General features: G+C 43.0%; 2 protein-coding genes across 2 annotated transcripts; one reads left to right on the top strand and one right to left on the bottom strand.

Annotated features, from left to right (window-relative positions):
• Positions 1-3,156: 3,156 nt before the first annotated feature.
• LOC307081632 (glutathione peroxidase 3-like) lies at positions 3,157-5,534 on the bottom strand (the record flags this gene model as incomplete). Its single annotated transcript, XM_079744883.1, has 5 exons — positions 3,157-3,393; positions 3,515-3,614; positions 4,031-4,148; positions 4,257-4,407; positions 5,454-5,534. 5 exons carry the CDS (start codon positions 5,532-5,534, stop codon positions 3,157-3,159), a joined length of 687 nt encoding a protein of 228 aa, XP_079601009.1.
• A 2,228-nt stretch (positions 5,535-7,762) lies between these two features.
• dctn4 (dynactin 4) lies at positions 7,763-14,534 on the top strand. Its single transcript, XM_079744504.1, has 13 exons — positions 7,763-7,926; positions 8,598-8,668; positions 8,804-8,982; positions 9,614-9,657; positions 9,823-9,930; positions 11,148-11,221; positions 11,425-11,537; positions 11,668-11,777; positions 11,919-11,992; positions 12,357-12,411; positions 12,786-12,893; positions 13,111-13,208; positions 13,324-14,534. Exons 1-13 carry the CDS (start codon positions 7,792-7,794, stop codon positions 13,541-13,543), a joined length of 1,389 nt encoding a protein of 462 aa, XP_079600630.1. The 5' UTR covers positions 7,763-7,791; the 3' UTR covers positions 13,544-14,534.
• Positions 14,535-18,886: the final 4,352 nt, after the last annotated feature.

Raw genomic sequence — 18,886 nt, 5'->3', positions numbered from 1 at the left:
CATATGTGTAACTGTTCATCACTGTGTGTCGATCAGAGTTCGTCGACTTAAATAACTGAATCGTGAGTAATTTACCAAATGTTTAATCACAAAAAGCAAAGCGCTTTACTGTGTATATTTGTGGCAGGGGCGTTCACTCTAAATGCTCTTAGGCAGAGGAGATGGAGTAATTGTTCCTGGCTACACGCCATCTAGGTGGCTTTACTTAGCTCCTCCAAAACCAGGACAGTGTGACGATGGTTGAACCCATTTATTGCAGTTGAGTTTGGAGGATCAATTATTGACAGAGCAGGTGTTACATACTGCCATGTACAAGATATCCTGACTGTGTATTTGTGTGCGTGTTTATGCCTCTTATGATCGCTTGTTTAACCTGTGGGCAGCCTCCCCCAGAGTCAAACAGATCTGACTCGAGCCAGGTGACTCTGCTTAAAGGGGACATATTATACCACCAGGTGTGAGTGTGATTAGCCCTTACAAGCCGTTTCGAAAATCTGCCCCTCATGACATCACAAGTTGGCGTGTCCACCCAGATGTGTGCTGGATAGATCAGTCTACCAGCCTACCCAGTGGACTGAAGTAAATGTTGCTCATCTATCCAGCACAGATCTAGGTGGACACGCCCACTAGTGATGTCAGAAGGGGCAGATTTTCGAAACGGCTTGTGAGGGCTAATCGTACTCACACCTGGTGGCATAATATGTCCTCTTTGAACAAGCCATCAACCACACACTCGATATGGTACAACAAAGCAATTTTTGCAAATGATATTGGTAACCAATGTATAAGTGAATCCAGGAGAGACAGTTACGATGGTTTGGTCAGCGTAACCGGTATTGTCTTGTTTTGAGGCTAAACACCACACCTTTTTTACGTATTTCTGGTGTGAGGTTAATAGTGCCGCTCAGCTAGGGATCGCTGAGCTTACAATGGTTGTCTGTCTTGTTTCTTCAGATCAGTCAACGGCGGCAGGATTCGGAAAAAGGGAAAGACAGAACCTTGACCCTGGAAAGCACTAGAAGCATCACTGGTCCAACCAAATGAAGCTTGGGTAGTAGCATGATTCAGTTTGTTTTGATTTGACAAGGTGTAATTTGAACTATAATTTTCCTACTGAACTGTAGATATCGGAATGTTGTTTATACTTGCGTTTTATAAGCCTATTTGTGAAACACTGTTTTCGCTATTCTGAATATATATACATGATATATTGTTTAGATTTTTTTAAACTTATTATTTTTGAGACTCAATCTGCTTCATATGATTCTATGCAGGAACCGAAGTCATTTGTTAAATAGGTTGGAAACTATCAACATACTTTATTTCTTTCTGACAATATACCTACGTGATTGTCTCTGCAGAAATGTAACAACTTCACATACCTAGGTTGTTACTCGTAGAGTTAAACGGAAGCCATTCCCGATTTAAGAACAAGACCACATATATTCATTCCAACAAAGAATGATTATGTAGGTACATTGAATCATATACATTGTAATGTGAATGTTATTTCATTTATGATGATTTCTTCAGTACCATTGATGTTCTAGACCTGTCCCATATGTGTAACTGTTCAAAAGTGATTGTTGAAATACTAAAATTTTGGGAAATTAATTTTGATGGTATCATGGCAAAAAATACATGATTGTGATTATTGATAATTTATTTATAATCTAATGTTTTGATAGTTGCATTGACTCAGTGTAAATCATTGTCTTTAGTAATGCTGTTCTTTCTATGTTGTTACTGTAATCCCAATATATTGTAGCTATTGGCATTGTATGTTTGTATCAGACACACAATACTCGACAAAACAGCACATACACATACAAACGCGTTTTTTCACTCTAATGGACCTAATATCATAAAAACCAACACTTTAATGTACCGCACCCGATTTAATGATTTGGTCACTTGTTCTTACCTTTTCTTTATCCTTCAGCATCCTATAACGTTGTCCATAACAAATTCCCATCCTTTGTAGAGATTAGCCAATTGAACCTCTTCCCCACTTCTCTCCCCCAACTCTGTGAACAATTGATCTGCTTCCTCTCATTCCTCTGAACAAGGTCACTTGCGGTGAGTCAAATAACGATTTAAAGATCAGGAAGATGACCCCCCCCATCGTATGGTTGTCTTATCACAGTGACGAGGAAGATTTTCAGTTGTCTTTTAGAACACATGACCTTGTGTTGCAGCAGTATCACCAAACGTGTGTGTGTGTGTGCATGTGCGCGTGCGTGTCATGTCAATGACCAGCAACAGAGTCCGCAGTGACCTGCTGCAACACTCGGCCCAGTACTGAAAACAAGCCCAGCTTCAGACACACGGCCATTTGAAACGGTTTACTCGCTATGTTAACTCCTTTCATTTTTTGTTTTGGTTTGATTCACAATTTAGCTCAGTATTCATACAGTTTCCCCTAGTATGTATTGCAGAAGACGGGATGGCGGGCTTCAAATTGTCTGTAGATTATTTGGGACAACTTTTTTTAATCCAACAATTTATTGGGAACAAATCCTCACTGGTGGGAGCTGAATTGAGACATTAGCTGAATTGCACTTTGAAAGGTACGCTGTAATTATTGGCAGTTGTATTTTCTTGGTTTGTAGCCTAGTTATGTTTTTCTTGTTCCTTTTTGCTGTAGGCAAAAGCACATCTTATGTGAGACTTTTTGTATTTGACCAGCTTAATAAATATTCTAAATGTCTGTCCTCTGTCAACTCTGAACGTCCTATTTGATATGCTAAATCCAGGGTTTTGCAATCACACACACACACACATTCAGTAAGTCTGCATAACTTCGCATATTTCTTGAGGCAGGAATTTGAGTCAGCAACTGTGTTTCCCCCAAGCTTTATTGAAGGTACCCAGCAAACCCAGGTCCCCTGCAGGCGGTTGTGCAGCAGGTTCTGCCGCTGTACGAGATGACATGACGCTGGGATCACGGAGCAGCCCCGATGCACTCCAGGGCTGGCACCGGACCTACAGACTCAGAAGAGGCTCCACAGAGATCCTGCTTTCAAGCCCCATCTTCATGTTATCATGCCAAACTCTGCGCTTCACAGAACCTGTTGCAGACCGCCAGAGGATCGTCACCTGTGCCTCATCTCCGTGAAAGCAAGTGAGTCGCCAGTTGAAAGTCTTAACATTTGCTTAAGATTCCAAAATGGGGTTGATCAGATCCCTTTGGGCTGGTAAACGCCGGAGGTAGTCTATGATGAATCTTCTGACGACGGAGACATCGACCTCGGCAAACCACCTCCTGATTGGCTTCCCATTCGGCCCCACCAGGAACTTCTCGAAGTTCCACTTGATGTCGCTCAGCTTGAGCGGCTCCCAGAACAGTCTCTCGGGGGGTCCCAGGCTGTCGCCGACCGGCGGGCAGTTGCTCTGCAAAGCAAAACGCAAACGCATTACATTGACAGACCCCCCCGAACTACTCTGCTATACATACTAATGATTATATGTACTATATCACATGTAATATTCCATGAGGGGGGAGGGGACTCGCCTTGAGGAAGGTGTACACCGGTTGTTCCTGATCTCCATTGACATCACCGAGCTCAAACAGCGGGAACGTGGGGACAAATCCCTTTCCTGGTCTTACGTGTCTGAAACGCAGGAAACGATCGTCTTGTCAGGGGAAAAGGACCACCGGTGAGACGTCAGGGCTTGGGCCCCCACTGCCTCATGGGACCAAACCACTCCTTAAGTAGTAATTAGGTAATGCTACATTCTCTTATTGCAGCCTATGGATTGTAGAACCACTAGCCTGGCCGCTTCACTCCATTGAGGAATGCATGGAGAGGTGGAGGGACTTAAGGGATAAGGGTTGGTTCCCAAATTGAAAATGTGGCAGATTGACAGATGATTGAGAGATATCTACATTCATAGATCTAGCTTACATCCCTTCATTGGAGCCAGGCGTAAAGGGTATGCTGCAACTTTAAACACCCTGGTTCAGTTTCATTGGTTGCATTCCTTATGTGTATTCGGCTAGCAATGCAGAGAGAAGAGGATTACTTACTTTATACCTAGTAGGATCTCATCATTGTTCCCTGGTTCTTGTTTTCCAAAAATATTACAGGGAAACCCGAGAACGGTGAATCCATAGGGCTTCAACTCCTCGTGTAGTGCATTCAACTCTAATGGTATCAAACAGAAGAAAGTACAGATGATGTAGCCTCGGAGGTGGAGCAAAGGGGTGATTGTTTAGGGTGGACTTAATGAGGAAAGTGTTATTTAATGCTCACCCACATACTGGTGGGTAAAGGTTCAGTATGTAGCTGTGTTGACAAAGAGGACTGTCTGCCCGACGTACTCGCTGAAGGAGATGGTTCGATTCCCATTCAGTGTTTTTGCCTGGTACCCATAAATGGTACCGTTTACATCTGTTTCACACAGCTGAGGGAGGGAAACACACATGCTGGTAACAAATAATTGTCTTCCTCTCTTCAGGTCAACGGCAACAAAGTTGTGTGTTATCTGGTTTGGTTGAATCACCAAACATCTTATTTCATCAGGTCAAAAACATCTATCCCTATCTAATTTCATTCATTGTTTGGTTTTCCTACATTGTCTTATGAAAGGCAAAATGTATTGATAACAAACAGAAGTAAAAAAGTAAATTGGCTTGACATGTAGGACACTAAAGTTAGTACATTTAGAATTTATGCTTAGTCTTAACGGTCAGAAACACCTAATTGTGTCCGCATCTAGAGAAGTGATGCTCTCGTGTTTTACAACCTTTGTCTGTAGGTATTACACCTAATTGTCAACAAGACCTTTCGCCGACCACCTCATTTAACACAGTGTGGCTGAGCAAAGAGTGCCAGCCCCTTTTACAAGACCGTGGCCTGAACAGTGAAAAGAGAACCCTCAGTAACCCTGTTGTGTTTATATAGCCTACACAAATAATGACGAAACATCCAAAGAAAACATTACAATGTAATGTTTTTTATTTTTGGAAATAAATTGTAGGCTATTTAGTGAACAATTGACTATCTACCTACCTTTTTTATATATTTATTTTCAATGATCTTTTATTTCATATTGTTGTCAATGTCTATTTCAAGAATAAAAAACACTGTTCTAGTCGATTTCCTGAGGTAAGGTCCATAAACGTGTATGATAGGCTAGTGATTACATTGTTGAGGCTTAATGTCCTGCTTTGACATTAACTTAACAATTAATATGAATGACCAACAAGGCATTATTTGACGTTACATGAGCACTTAACAAGGTAGGCTGCTATACTTAATTGATTGTTCTATGCTCAATAGGCCTACCCCATACTCTTTAATAAACGGATATTCTTAAATCCATTATAGGTCATGCTTGACCGCAGTATATGTAACCAATTTTTATGATCTGAAAAAAGTGTTCCATGACCAATAACAAAATAACTATTTTTACGCGGGAGTGTGTTCCTGCGGATGTAGGCCACCTACCTGGGTCCATGGAAACACTGTGCCCATGCTGGGTCGGAGAAGACCCAGCAGAACCAAAGATAAAATCCGCATCCTCTCCATCACCGGCGTCTCAATGGTCTGAGCCCTCTGTAAGCTTACCTAAATGACCGACTCACTGCCTGCGGTCAAGTCAGTTCATTTCGCAGGTTGGGGTTAATTTTATACCTACATGCTGCACTGAACAAACTGACGCGCACCCGTCTGAACCAATAGGGATTCAGTGATCGTGGGCTCATCTTGGAGTCTCCCTTGCAGTAGCGAACCTTGAATATTGGCCCTCTGACCTCCCTTCCCCCGTGTCATCGCATCATCACACAAGCTATATGTGTGCATTTCAGTAGAATATATAGACATATATAGACAACGGCCCGGGGTGCAAAGCCAATCAGAGCAGACAAATCAAACAACCCTAACAGTAAACAGACACTTATTAGGGTTTCTGCATGTTTCCATAAGTTTAATTATAGACTTTTTAAGACCATTGTGAATGGAAATTTAAGAACTATTTCATGTCCATACCGGCAAAAAAAAAGGATAATGAAGGAAAATTTAAGTCGTAGCATTAGTTGCAAAGTAAATTAATGTATTCACATTCAACAGACAATTACTAAAGGAACTGTGTGTATGTAAGAGTTGCAATAGTATATTATGTGATGCTTCGTTCAACAAAAACGTAGATCCTACTAAAGACATTGTAGACGACATAACATGACATTACCAAAATTCTGCACTAAGTGATTAATATAACCAGGGGCGTAGGAATGAGTTTAACATTGGGGGGGACACATATCGGAAACCTGACAGATCCGTTAATGGTTTGAAATACAGAAATATGTCTGAAAAAATTCAAAAATATATTTTATTCTACTAAAAAGATACATTTGTAAATGTAAAGGAAAACACATTTTGAATGGCAGTAATGAACAGATAAATATCAAATCAATTATTTAATTGCACGCTCAATCATCCAGTTTTTTAGAATAAGAAGCGGTGACAAGACGCTGTGTTGCGCTTTCAAAATAAAATAAAATATTTTTCTCCCCCGGTATAATTGTTAGGTGGGACAACTGCGCTTGTCTCCAATATTGGAGGGGACACGTCACCTCCGTCCCCCCGGTTTCCACGCCCTTGAATCTAACTCTTATAGTCGGCCACTGTAAGTTCTAGACTGTGAGAGAAAGTCTAAAACGTTTGGAAAACAGGTAACCAGATGTCCTAAACCAGCCAGCTAAAAGGTTGCCCACAATAGTAATGTGGGTAATTAGCTTATTGTCTTTACTCGACCCAGGTGTATTAAAGTGTCCGCGGCGGTGTAAGATCTGTTTTCTTTGATTATACGTGGCTATTTTACTCAAGACTGAAGTAAACTACCTCACGCCAGCGATGGTTGGCAGACGATTTAATCTCCTAAGCACATCTGGTTTATTGTCTGTTTTATACATATGTGTATAATTAAAAAGTTGACGAGTGCATCACAATCACAGAGTACCTCACTGCTTTATATCTGATGTAACTGTAGACAAACATGCATTCCCATAAGCACGCACACACACACACACACACACGCACACACACGCACACACACACACACACACACACACACACACACACACGTAGGAGAAATGTATGCTATATGTGAACTATTGCCACAATAATTAATACGTTTTATTGAATTCACACTTTAAATGCTTCACTGCCATTTACATTTCTTCATAATATTTACATTTACATTTCCTCATAATACGTTACGTAGCGGGGGAGGGTCATGACTCCACTCCCAACCAGGGGCGATTCTAGGGTCAGAGCTTTAGAGGTGCTGAGCACTCAATGAGCCCCACTGCCACACCACCCACCCTTTTTTCACACAAAAACAAAAAATATTTCTATTGAAAAATAACTTCATAATTTTAACATTGGTTCAACTAACTCAAAAGATTTTATGTTTTGGACATTATTTAACAATTTCAAAGACGAACAAATATAATTTTTAGAATAACATTTCTTACTCCCAAGTTTTAGGGGTGCTGAGCCCCTTTTTAGGGGTGCTTCAGCACCCCTAAAAATGGGCTAGCTGAGCCCCTGCTCCCAACACTTCCACCGGAGGTCAGAATGTTAAGGCTCACTTCCACTGGTGGCCACCAGAGGCCAGCATTGTAATGGTTACTTCCACTGGTGTCCACCAGAGGTCAGCATTCTGCGAGTAAAGATTTCAGAAAGTGCTACTACGACAGCGATAACGTCAAGACTATAGAGGGGATAAGTGCTAGCGGTTCGTAGCTAGGCTTCTGACAGGCAGACCAGTTGCAATTGTATAGAGATGGCGTCTCTCCTGCAGCCCGATAGAGTGATCTATCTGGTCCGCGGGGAGAAGAAGACCAGGTCTCCCCTGTCCCAGCTGTATTTCTGTCGCTATTGCAGCGAGCTCCGGTCCCTGGAATGCGTGTCTCATGAGGTTTGTTTCCACGTCTTCTGTCAGTGGTCATTTGTGAGCTAGCGCTAGCATCGGTAGCTAGGCTAGCTACACTGTTGTGGACCGCTGTTAGCCTGATCCCCTTGATTTGACAGGCTGTTATGGGTCAAATGGCCGAGCACTTTTTCACCAGAGACCCCTTTCCTTCCTTTTATTCAGTCGACACTTACTCTACATGTCCTTCATTCGGTTGGTTAATGTTTAAAACGATATGCTGTGCTCCTCCCACCTAGCTAGATGTCTAGTATGAATAGGCCACATATATCCGCCGGTGCGTTGCTGTGTGGAAGCTGCTAGGATAGGCAAAGTTAGCGAAGTTGTTTATTATTTCTGTGTTTTTATATATCGTATTAGGCTATGGCCTAAAAGGCAGGTGACTTGTGTTATAGCTGCTTTATGCTTCAATTGGTTTGGATGGGTTCATACTCACTGTACAGACACCACACCCATACAAGAGCAACCCAAACACGACCTCTCTAGGTTTGTCTGCTATGGCATGACATAGTCACTGGAATTCAAACATCACAACCATTATAAATATTGATATATAAAAAAATGGGTCGTTATATTCATTCTGTTCACATAGTCATCATTTTGACTTTGAGCCCATTGTTTGCACTTTAATTTGAGTCCTACTACTGGATGGTGTTTAGGTGGACTCTCATTACTGCCCCAGCTGCTTGGAGAACATGCCTTCAGCCGAGGCTAAACTGAAGAAGAACAGGTGAGCAACATGTGCATTCACACATCAGCGATTCCTTAAAGAACGAACCACGAGTGTCTTCACATTTTTTGATGCGTAAACATTCGAGGGAAAAACGACACATGACACTCCTCCTGTATCCCCTCGTCGCTGCAGATGCGCCAACTGTTTCGACTGCCCGTGTTGCATGCACACCTTGTCCACCCGGGCCACCAACATCCCAGCCCCCATGCCCGATGACCCCACCAAAACCACCATGAAGAAGGCCTACTACCTTGCGTGTGGCTTTTGCCGCTGGACTTCCAGAGACGTGGGCATGGCAGACAAATCCGTTGGTGAGTCACGCACCGGAATGGCACGCGGTGGCTGACTGCTTCGTATATCGTAGGTATTTCGCTTCATACAGTGCCACCTACTGTGACAGGTAGATACAGACCGCTGAGGAGCAATTACAATTAGGGCATTTAGCAGACGATCCAAAGCTACTTACATCGGTTAATATACACATTGACACACCGACGGCAGAGTCAACCGTGCAAGGAGAGCCAGCTCGTCAGGAGCAGTTAGGGTTAAGTGTCTTGCTCAGGGACACATCAACAATCAGCTAGGAGGAGCTGGGGATCGAACTAGCGACCTTTCGGTTACAAGGCAACTGCTCTACCTCCTGAGCTAAGCGGGACCCGGTACAGGTATAGGAGCAGGTACAGGTGTGTGCAAGGAAGGCCACGGGGATGGACCCAGAACCTTTCACCAAGCCAGACACTTTCTTGGGATTCCGGCCCATGCTTGAGACTTCACTTCAACCACGATATCCATAATAAACGGGACGGACGTTCCGGAACAATTTTTTCCACAGTGCGGTTGCAACACTTAAAATATGTTTGGCAAATCCCGGTTTGAGAACTCATTTAAGCCTTGCTAGCTGTTGTGACAGTGGACCGGAATTGTGTTTTTTGTTCGTTACAGCCAGTGGTGGATGGCAAGAACCAGAGAACCCTCACACACTGCGGGTGAGTGGAACTCAGTCTTTCCGCATGAGCCTCGGTCACAAGATCTCTGGTCCACATGCAAATAGACACACAATTACCCCATTATTCTCATACTTCCTTATCGTTGGAATTAAGACGCATGTGATTGATTGCTAAACTGTCGATCCCTGTTCGCTCAACTTGCAGATCAACAAACTGATAGAGTACTACCAGCAGTTGGCCCAACGAGAGAGACAGGAGCGAGACCGGAAGAAGATGGCCAGGAGGAGACAGTGCATGCCGATGGCATTCTCGGTACACTACAGCAGGCTTTCAGTTCACTTGGGCGTATGATCTGGAGTAGCACAGCCTTTTACTCTGTGAAAACGGCGCCCTTCTTTCTGATTGGGTGGTCCCTGTGTTGGATCATATCAAGTTATAAGAAATGAGCTCAGACTAACTCTGTTGTGAACTTAATAAGCATGCATTATGTTTGCTAAAATGTTGACATTGTACTGACAAAGAGACTTTAATATATCCTTTTATTGAAATATATGGATATATTTCAAATGTAAAATATTTGTCGTAGTTGGTTAGTTTATTTATTTTTTAAGTGAAGGAAAATGGGAGTGGATTCCTTTAAGCGGCCAAGGAGAATTCTAATTTATTTCAAAGTCACATTGAACTTTATAAATATGTCTGCCATGCAATCAGCTATTAAATATTTGATCATTAATTATCAGGGAAGTTGACCTCAATTATCCATGTTATTTAGGTCAATGTCATTTTTCAAGATTTTTCTTTTATCGAGAGTTGTTTCAAATGTTGGGGGTAGATATAAAAATAATGTATTTAATATTGTCTATGAGGTTCGGCGGCTTTCAAAGATGGATTTTGTTTGCCTTTGCATGTCCCCAGTTACCACTCATGCTTAACTGCTATGCTTCCTCCTGTCTTTTTTAACCTGTTTTTCCCTTTTAACCCTTTTGCTTGTGTGCAATGATTCTTGTTTTTGATTTCTTTACCCTCCCAGCAACACACTATTCATGTGGTGGTGAGTTGTATTTTTCACAACTTTGGGTAGTCTGTACTGTGTACAGTAGCAATGTCTTCTTCTCTTCCCTCTCTCTCCTAACTCCCGACTTCCCAGATCACATGAATGTCTCCCTCCTAGCTAAATGTTGTTGATCCACACAATAGGGGCCTTTTGAATTGGTAAACGAGTAGCAAACACATTGTAACCAAGTGTAGTTGCAGCACGAGTTTAAAACATATAGGTCAACACTGATTTGACCATATGTCTTACCAAACCACTTCCACCCCTCTATCCTGACCCTTTTAGAAACCCTATTTGATCCCATCACCGAGGTGAAATTTCTGTTTGCATCTTTTGCAAATGTAGTTTTAATGGCCTTTCTTTATGGCGACATTTGTCTTTTAATATTCTGTTGTATGTTGACATCCTGAGTACTAATATCGTAGATCCCGCACCGTAGTGCATTGAGCCTGACATGCCTTGCTCTCTCCTGTAGGAGAAGTACGGCCTGGGCACCAGGCTGCAGAGGCAGCGGGCCGGAGCTCCCCTATCCAGCCTGGCTGGCCTAACGTGAGTCTCCGATCATAACCCATTGCTGCATTCAATTAGAATCTATACAACCGAAAATTAATCGTACGTTTTTGGATTTTTAAACGACTTCCCATTTTTGATATCGGCACGAGTGCCGCATACCTGACGTTCTGTGTACCTGCTTGCCTGGACATCGGTTGGGCCTCATGTTGGCCTAAAGTGAAATCCCTTTGTTCCACCAGCCTCAAAGAAGGCGAGGACCAGAAGGAGATCAACATAGAGCCAGCCCAGGCACTGGATGAGGTCGAGCCCTTACCTGAGGACTGCTACACACGACCCGTTAACCTACCAGAGGGTAGGTGCCCCCTCCCCAACGGAGCACCGTTGGCAGGGTTGTAGTACCACTGGGTCGGCCCGGCATCGATGTGTCCATATGTCGGCTGTTCTGTGGTCAACTTTCCTCTTTTTGGTGGCGTTTCCTCCAGTGACGACCCTGCGGCAGCGCCTGCTGCAGCCGGACTTCCAGCCGTCGGGAGCGTCCCAACTCCACCCCAAACATAAGCATCTCCTGATGAAGAGGTCGCTGCGCTGCAGGGTACGTCTCGGTTTGTTAGTGTTGTGGATGGTGTTGTGCTGCGCTGCAGGGTACGTCTGTTAGTTTGTGTTTTGAATGGTGCTGTTCCCGTGTGTCCTCCGCGCTAGAGACTCGCGCTGACATTCGCCTTTCCTTTCCTAGAAATGCGAGCATAATTTGAGCAAACCGGAATTCAACCCGACTTCGATTAAGTTCAAAATTCAGCTGGTGGCTGTGTGAGTATTAGTTTGGTTTTATCAACTTTTTATCTTGGGTTATCGTTCAAAGATTTGAATACAATGTATACTTCTGAAAACAAATACATTTGTATCCAATATTCATCATCAGGTCGCTAGGAAAAGGTTGTTTCCCAGTGATCAATGTTTTAGAAAATGTCAGAACTTTTCTTTAGAAAAAATTTTGAATGATGAATTGGTGAATGAATGATTGTTTTTCATTCTGTTCATAAAAGTTGGCCACATATCTAAAGTGAAACACGGGTATATAGGTTGTAAATTATCTGTGATAATATGGGTTCTTGGTGTTGTTGTTATTGGCATGTTGTTTGTGGAAGCTAATTGGTTTCCATTTTGATCACAGGAGTTACATCCCAGAAGTGAGAATTATGTCTATTCCAAATCTCCGGTACATGAAGGTCAGTGTCTCATGTGCTCCTGGATATTAATACAAATATATACATTAATACACTGTATAAATGCATCGTGTTGAAGTATACATATTTCCTATTCCCAAGGCCTTCACTAGCCCATCTTAAAAATCTATGTACACACAGACAAAAGGGCATTACTGGCCTGGGTGCTCAAACCATAGTTACCATCAAATGTTTCAGTTGAACCAGTTGAGACCGCTACAATAGTTTGATCACCCAGCCCCGTATTGACCTTTTAAGATGCTGCTGCCAACCTCATGTGAAGAAGTAAATTAGCTTCTTACTCAACATTAAAAGCTTTGAAAGGCCTTGGCTATTAACAAACATATGCATCCTACCCTTGCCCTATATTTGGTTAGGAGAGCCAAGTTCTGCTGACCCTAACCAACCCAGTGGAGAACCTGACCCACGTTACCCTGGTGGCCTGCGAAGAGGACGACCCAGAAGACGTGAACAGCACTGCCAAGGTATGACACGGAACACGCTGTTTCAATTATATCTCTCCTGCACTGATGCTAATTGATTTGTGTTATCTAGTCATGGTGATAACTGGGTTATCATAGGGTCCCGATGTCACACTTGATTATAAAATTTCCATACGGCCCAAGCCTGTCCCCTACCTGGAAAGTGTGAGAAATTGTCTCTTGCGCGTAAAATATTTTTAAAGGATTGTTGTTGTTGTAGGTGATGGTTCCAACCAAGGAACTTGTCCTGGCAGGGAAGGATGCTGCCGCTGATTACGATGAACTAGCCGAACCTCAGGATTTTCAAGATGACCCAGAGTGAGAGAGACACACACGCGCCCACACTCACACGCTTACACACACACACACACCCCTCTGCCGAGGTCACTGCTCATTCCTCACCTCTTGCCCCTTCCCCCTGTCCTGTCTGCAGTGTGGTCGCCTTCAGGAAATCCAACAAGATCGGCTTCTTCATCAAAGTGGTGCCCCAGAAGGAGGGTGACACGGATGTCTGGGTGTCGTTCAAGATCCGCCACGACTTCCGCAACTTGGCTGCTCCCATCAGGCCCAACGAGGAGGCGGGTGACGCCACTACGGAGGCCATCTGGCTCACACACCACGTGGAGCTCAGTCTGGGGCCGCTGGCTCCCTGAGAACGCCCACATGAAGACCCGCCACCTGCCTGCCGCCGCCCCCCCCTCCCCCCGACTTGGTTCCACAGCCAATCGGAATTGAGGGCGGGGGTTGTGGGCGAGTTGATCTAAGGGCAAATCTGTCCGAATCGCTTCTGCTTTACTCGTAGCCGAGACCGCTACTGCAAATCACACACTACATGCTTTTCTTTGTAGCGTAGTTTACCTGTAATATTGTCGGACTCTGTTTGATGAAATCTTTGCAGCAGAGGATGATGATGGAGATGATGGTGCAGCCGTCTGCCTTTGTCGTGCATCTTTTGACGGAACAAGACAGTAGCACTCAACGTGGTCCAATGTGAAACGATGTATCAGTATCTCTTGCTACAGTCGCTACTACATGCACATCATATTCTCATTAAAAAGCTTCCGCGTGCAATGCCTCTAAACTTGGTTAAGTGTATTACTGCAGTAGCGTTATATTTTAGGGTCACTTTATTATTTCGTTTTTTTTAATTTCAGTGTTTCTTGTTGACCACAACATGTCTAACTTAATACAACTTAGTTCACTTTAAGAGGAGTTCCATTTTGTGACTGAAATGATCATCAGAATCTTAATGGATAATCATAATAGATCATAAGCGGCTTAATCTTGGGCCACATCTGTGATTCCCAACCATGCACTGCCCATCGCTGACACATGCTCAGACATCATACATCCTATTAGTATTCACCACGTTAGTCGTGGTTTTAATGTCTTATCCATATAAATGTCGCATTTGACATAAAATTATGAATTTAGATCAAAATTTGACATTTTGTTCAAGGAATAATTCTTCTCATTCCACGTTTTTGACAAGAGTCTGATGTGACTGATCGGTTTAATGTGTTGATCTGTCAAGAGTGACATTGGTTATAAACTGTGTGGGTGTCTTCAGCTGCTTTATTGTGTTAACTGTATTCTATATGCTTTGTAGTCCAGCAGACCCACAGCAACGATAACCTGTAGGACTTCTGGCTAATAAAATATAATACCGTTAACCTTGTTTTCACTATAATTTACAGCAGCTCATTAATTTCACCAACCATATACTTATTTTTAAGTATTTCTATTTTAATTTGATCTACATTATGATTTTTACTAAAGTGATTTTTATTATGGATTATACATTTTTATCAGAGTCACTTTCAATCCCGTTATCTGTACTTAAATTAAGTTTGACTTTCAAGCTGGCATGCATTGCCACCCTTCTCACCACCAGATGGGGCTGTCGGCTAAAGATGATTGCTTTGCTTCAATCGTCAAGCGAGCAAGGCTACACAGGATGCTAGGAACATCCACAACGATAGAATGCTAGAACCTTGCAAGAACACTGGTTATTAGTTGCCCTTTACGAATTAGAAAAATGCCTAATTTTAGAAAGTCATGATTGAGTTACACAAATCATGGGAAGGGGCAGAGCGTGTGGCGAATCGACAGCAAAGTAAACTATCTCTTTAAAAAGTTTATTTTCAAACGCTAGTGGGCGACAGTACACACAAGATCTATGCAAACAGGTAACAGTGAAGTAAGCTTTTCATATATTTGTGTGTATTATATTATGTGTCATCATGTAGGTACACTTTCTATATTTCATTTTCTACATTTGCAACTAAGTTTGTTTTATCGGCTACCATGACAGGGTAACTTATTTTGGGCAATAACACAAGCCGACAACACAATGCATTCTAACAAATGGTATAATTTACTTGCATTTTAATGCCTATACCCTCCTTGCGTACCTTCCTCTGCAAATATATGTCCATACCAGCATGAAACCCAGATACTCGGAGAATTGGCGCTGGCTGTGTGAACAGATCCACACAACCTGAGTAATAATGCAGGGCTTTTCTTTTATCTTGGGCAGATGCTAACGGCTCAGCAGAGAGGGGGGCCCGCGATGGAGTCATAAATTGCCCGCTGAAGATGAGGTAATAAGGAACACATGCGTGGAACCCATGCCAAAGAGCGCGCCCCCCCCCTTTACTTTGTTAGCAGAATACATGAACACTTGACCTTCTCAAAGGACAATTGGTGGTGCTCAGCCTCCTTTCACTATTCTGTTATATATATATAAAAAATGCATCAATATATTTAAAATATATACGTGTTGTCCTACAAATGCCATTGTCATGTATAGAAAAAGGGCTGAGTAGCTATCCTGGAAGTCCAGAAGGAATTAGCTAAGCCAAGGTAGGTGTAATGTAAACACCTGCACCGTTTGCATTAAGTATAGAACGGTTTTCTATCTTTAGAACGCAAGCTAATTGCTAGGGGCACTGTAGACTAATTTGTTTTCATGAGATGTCATATGCTTAAAAAGGTCAGTAAAAGATCTTTCTTGCAAGATAAGCCTTACTTCCGTTCTCATTAATGAAATCTGCCTTGAACTCAGCAGAAAGTATAACTTTTTAAATTGTCGGCCTGACAGCGTAACATGTAGTGTATGGTAGCATACTTCCATGTGCTCACTCCCTAAACAAGCCTGGTGACAAATACATGATTTATACTGTTAAGTCTATTACAAATGTCCAAAGCAAACAAAGACAAACACAAATGTAGATGTGTTTGTGTCAAGAGGTTAACACGATGGGTTATGGGTAAACGTACTTCAAGCTTTATATGTTTCCCCTTTAGATGATACGGTTGTTAACCTAGCAGGTCAAGCACATGTAGTTTGACCTGTGCTTCATTATTGATATTACCAATATACGAGTCCCGATTGGTAGCAGTGTTTAGTAAACAACATGGCTTCTGCCGCTGGTAATGACTTTCCCTTCCTCTCTCTCCTCCGCTCTCCTGCTCCTCTCCCCTCCTCTCATGTGATGACTAACATCTTTATTTTTAAAGACAGCCCAGCCAGCCTTGACCAGATGAAAAATTCCTCACTGACTTACAAGTTTGACTGCACCCGGGACCTTTCCACGATTACGTCATTCCCCCAAACCGCTAGTAACTCATGCTTAGACAGAGGATGCATAAAGCAGAAATGAGTGAATAAAGCCAGAATACACCTCTGCTTTGAGGCTTCAGCCCACCTAAAACAAGTTGCTAAAAAGTCCATCTCTCGCTCTGCGTTTTCCTTCCCTCTCTCCCCAATGGCTCTACGGTATGGATATGCCACAGGGATATGGGTGTGTTGTCCATTAAAGTCACTCATCGGGGTCTAGTCAAGTGGATCAGTGGATATTGGCAATTTCATCCCCAGAGGGATATATACTCTCTGGACCGTGTTGTTTCAAATGTGCAAATAGCAAATCTACTGCTTGGAAAGGATGGAAATGCCAAGTACACACTCCATGGTACTTGGTGCGTGGTCGGTACCCCGAACATTTTTCTTCTTATCCCCCTCAGGTCGAGCTGGGAGGCTCAAGGTGCTCTTACTGATTAATCGCCTACTAGGTTTTCTGCTCGGTGGACCATCATTCGGTTAATTTGCGGTAATTGATGATGTCAGACGAATGACTGGGGGCACATGTGAACCTCTGAAGTAGGAAATGCTAAACCCGTGAAACCTTAGATTTTAGAGGAAAAACTACCACCGTCCCACGTCTTTTCCTGCAAGGTTTCTTTTTCTCTGCTCATTCTTCAACTTTCTTGCTGCTTTTTCTCTCTCCCACTGGGCCCTGATGCCTGTAGGTTGGTTAGATTGTTGACTTAGGAGGCCCGGGTGAAAAGGAACGCTTTGGGTAAGCACTGGACCCTATCTCTTCCCGTCCCCTCCTCTCTCCCAAGCCCGTTTCTGCACTGACACAGACGCAAGCTCTACTGAATGCAGGTTTATTTTGATGGATTGATAGCTGAGTTCAGTGTGCAAATGTGCAACCGTGTCAGAAGGCGAAGAAGAAGAAAGGTATATGTTTTAAAAAGTCTGCAAAGAGTCAATAAAGTGTTACTTTCACCGATACTGTTGGCTGACTTAGTCCAGATGTATGGATCTAGATGCATAAAGTATATACAGAGTGCATAGCCTTCGCTTTCCCAGGGGCAAGAACATGGTTCCGCATCTCTGCTTTAGTTTCAATAACCTATTTAATGAGAAGATCTAACAACTCTCGACCCTGAGAACAGTTTTACCATCGATGTCCAACCCAAGTGAATTCCCTGCCCGCTTGATTTCAGTCTATGTATTATCGACCAGAACTACATGCCCAACAGAAAAGAAAGACTGGCTCCAGCATTAAATGTCTGTTCGATAAATAGAGGATTTCAATTAAGGGCAGCCATTGTTACAGAAACCATGTTGTTTCCCTGCCGTTAACGTTTTCCATAGTCTTCCATAGTCAAGGCAAAGACCCATTTATGCCCTGCTAAATGGAGGCTGGCTGCTGAGAGCGTGCAGAGAGAGAGAGGGTTTGCTGTAGGCAGAGAGGGATCCTGCTACTGCCTTTTCAAGGCTGCAAGCCAAACACACCACAGCCCAGTCCAGCATGGTCAACCACCCTGCCACGCCACAATGGCCATTATCTCCCGATCCAAGTGCACATGCACAAGTTTCCTTCCCTTGAACAGCATTACAGTGACTTTAGAGTTCAGCGCATATCCACGTCCATAGACATTATATATTTAAAGATTAAATCCTGTCATGCAAAACCAAGGTCAAAACAACTTGTATTGTAGACACAGGAACAAATAGGAGAGGAGACGATCAGGAGACAGTGCTTTTCAACAGAGGATTCAAGAAAAATGTCACTTTTCACTTTGATATGCAATGTATGCCTGGAAGCTAAACACGAAGCAGCAGAAATGGTGAAAGCTCTGCCAATGCAGTGTTGAAGTGAAAGAATCTCACTTCTGATTTGTGAGCCTGGATAAACAGAAGGGCTACACAAGTACATAACAACTGTAAATACGGTATTACTTTAATCCTCACCAGATTTTCAAAAGCGCTACATGGAAGTCTTGAAGTTGTTATTCAGTCTTGTAAACCTGACTGGGGTTGAAGAAGCCCTATCATACCTATGGGTCTAGGTTTTCCATTCAACAGTGATTGCCTTTCTACAACTTAAGTGCCCCTGATTGCCGGTTCCACACTGTGTACTGTAAAGCCATGCCCATGGGCTTAGGGAAAACAAGCTAATTTTGTAGCTGCCAGTGAAATAAGCTTAAAGATACTTATGAGAGCAAAGCGTAGCTTGCAATTAGCTGTGGAAGAGGAGTGAGAGGCAGGATCCCACAGGGCTTGCGGTTGGCTGAGAAAAGAGGGAAATACGCGGGAAATTTCACGCTCATGCTCATAGAATTTCGCCAGGATGATAATTTTCATCTTCATTTTGTAAGGCAGGATGTCGTAAAGGCCCTACTCAATAATAAAACGTGACAAC

Source organism: Pollachius pollachius (genome assembly GCF_949987615.1).
Source record: "Pollachius pollachius genome assembly, chromosome: 10".
In the NCBI taxonomy this organism is placed as follows: Eukaryota; Metazoa; Chordata; class Actinopteri; order Gadiformes; family Gadidae; genus Pollachius; species Pollachius pollachius.
Note: the sequence above shows the minus strand (reverse complement) of the source record. Positions and strands in the feature narration are given on the sequence as shown.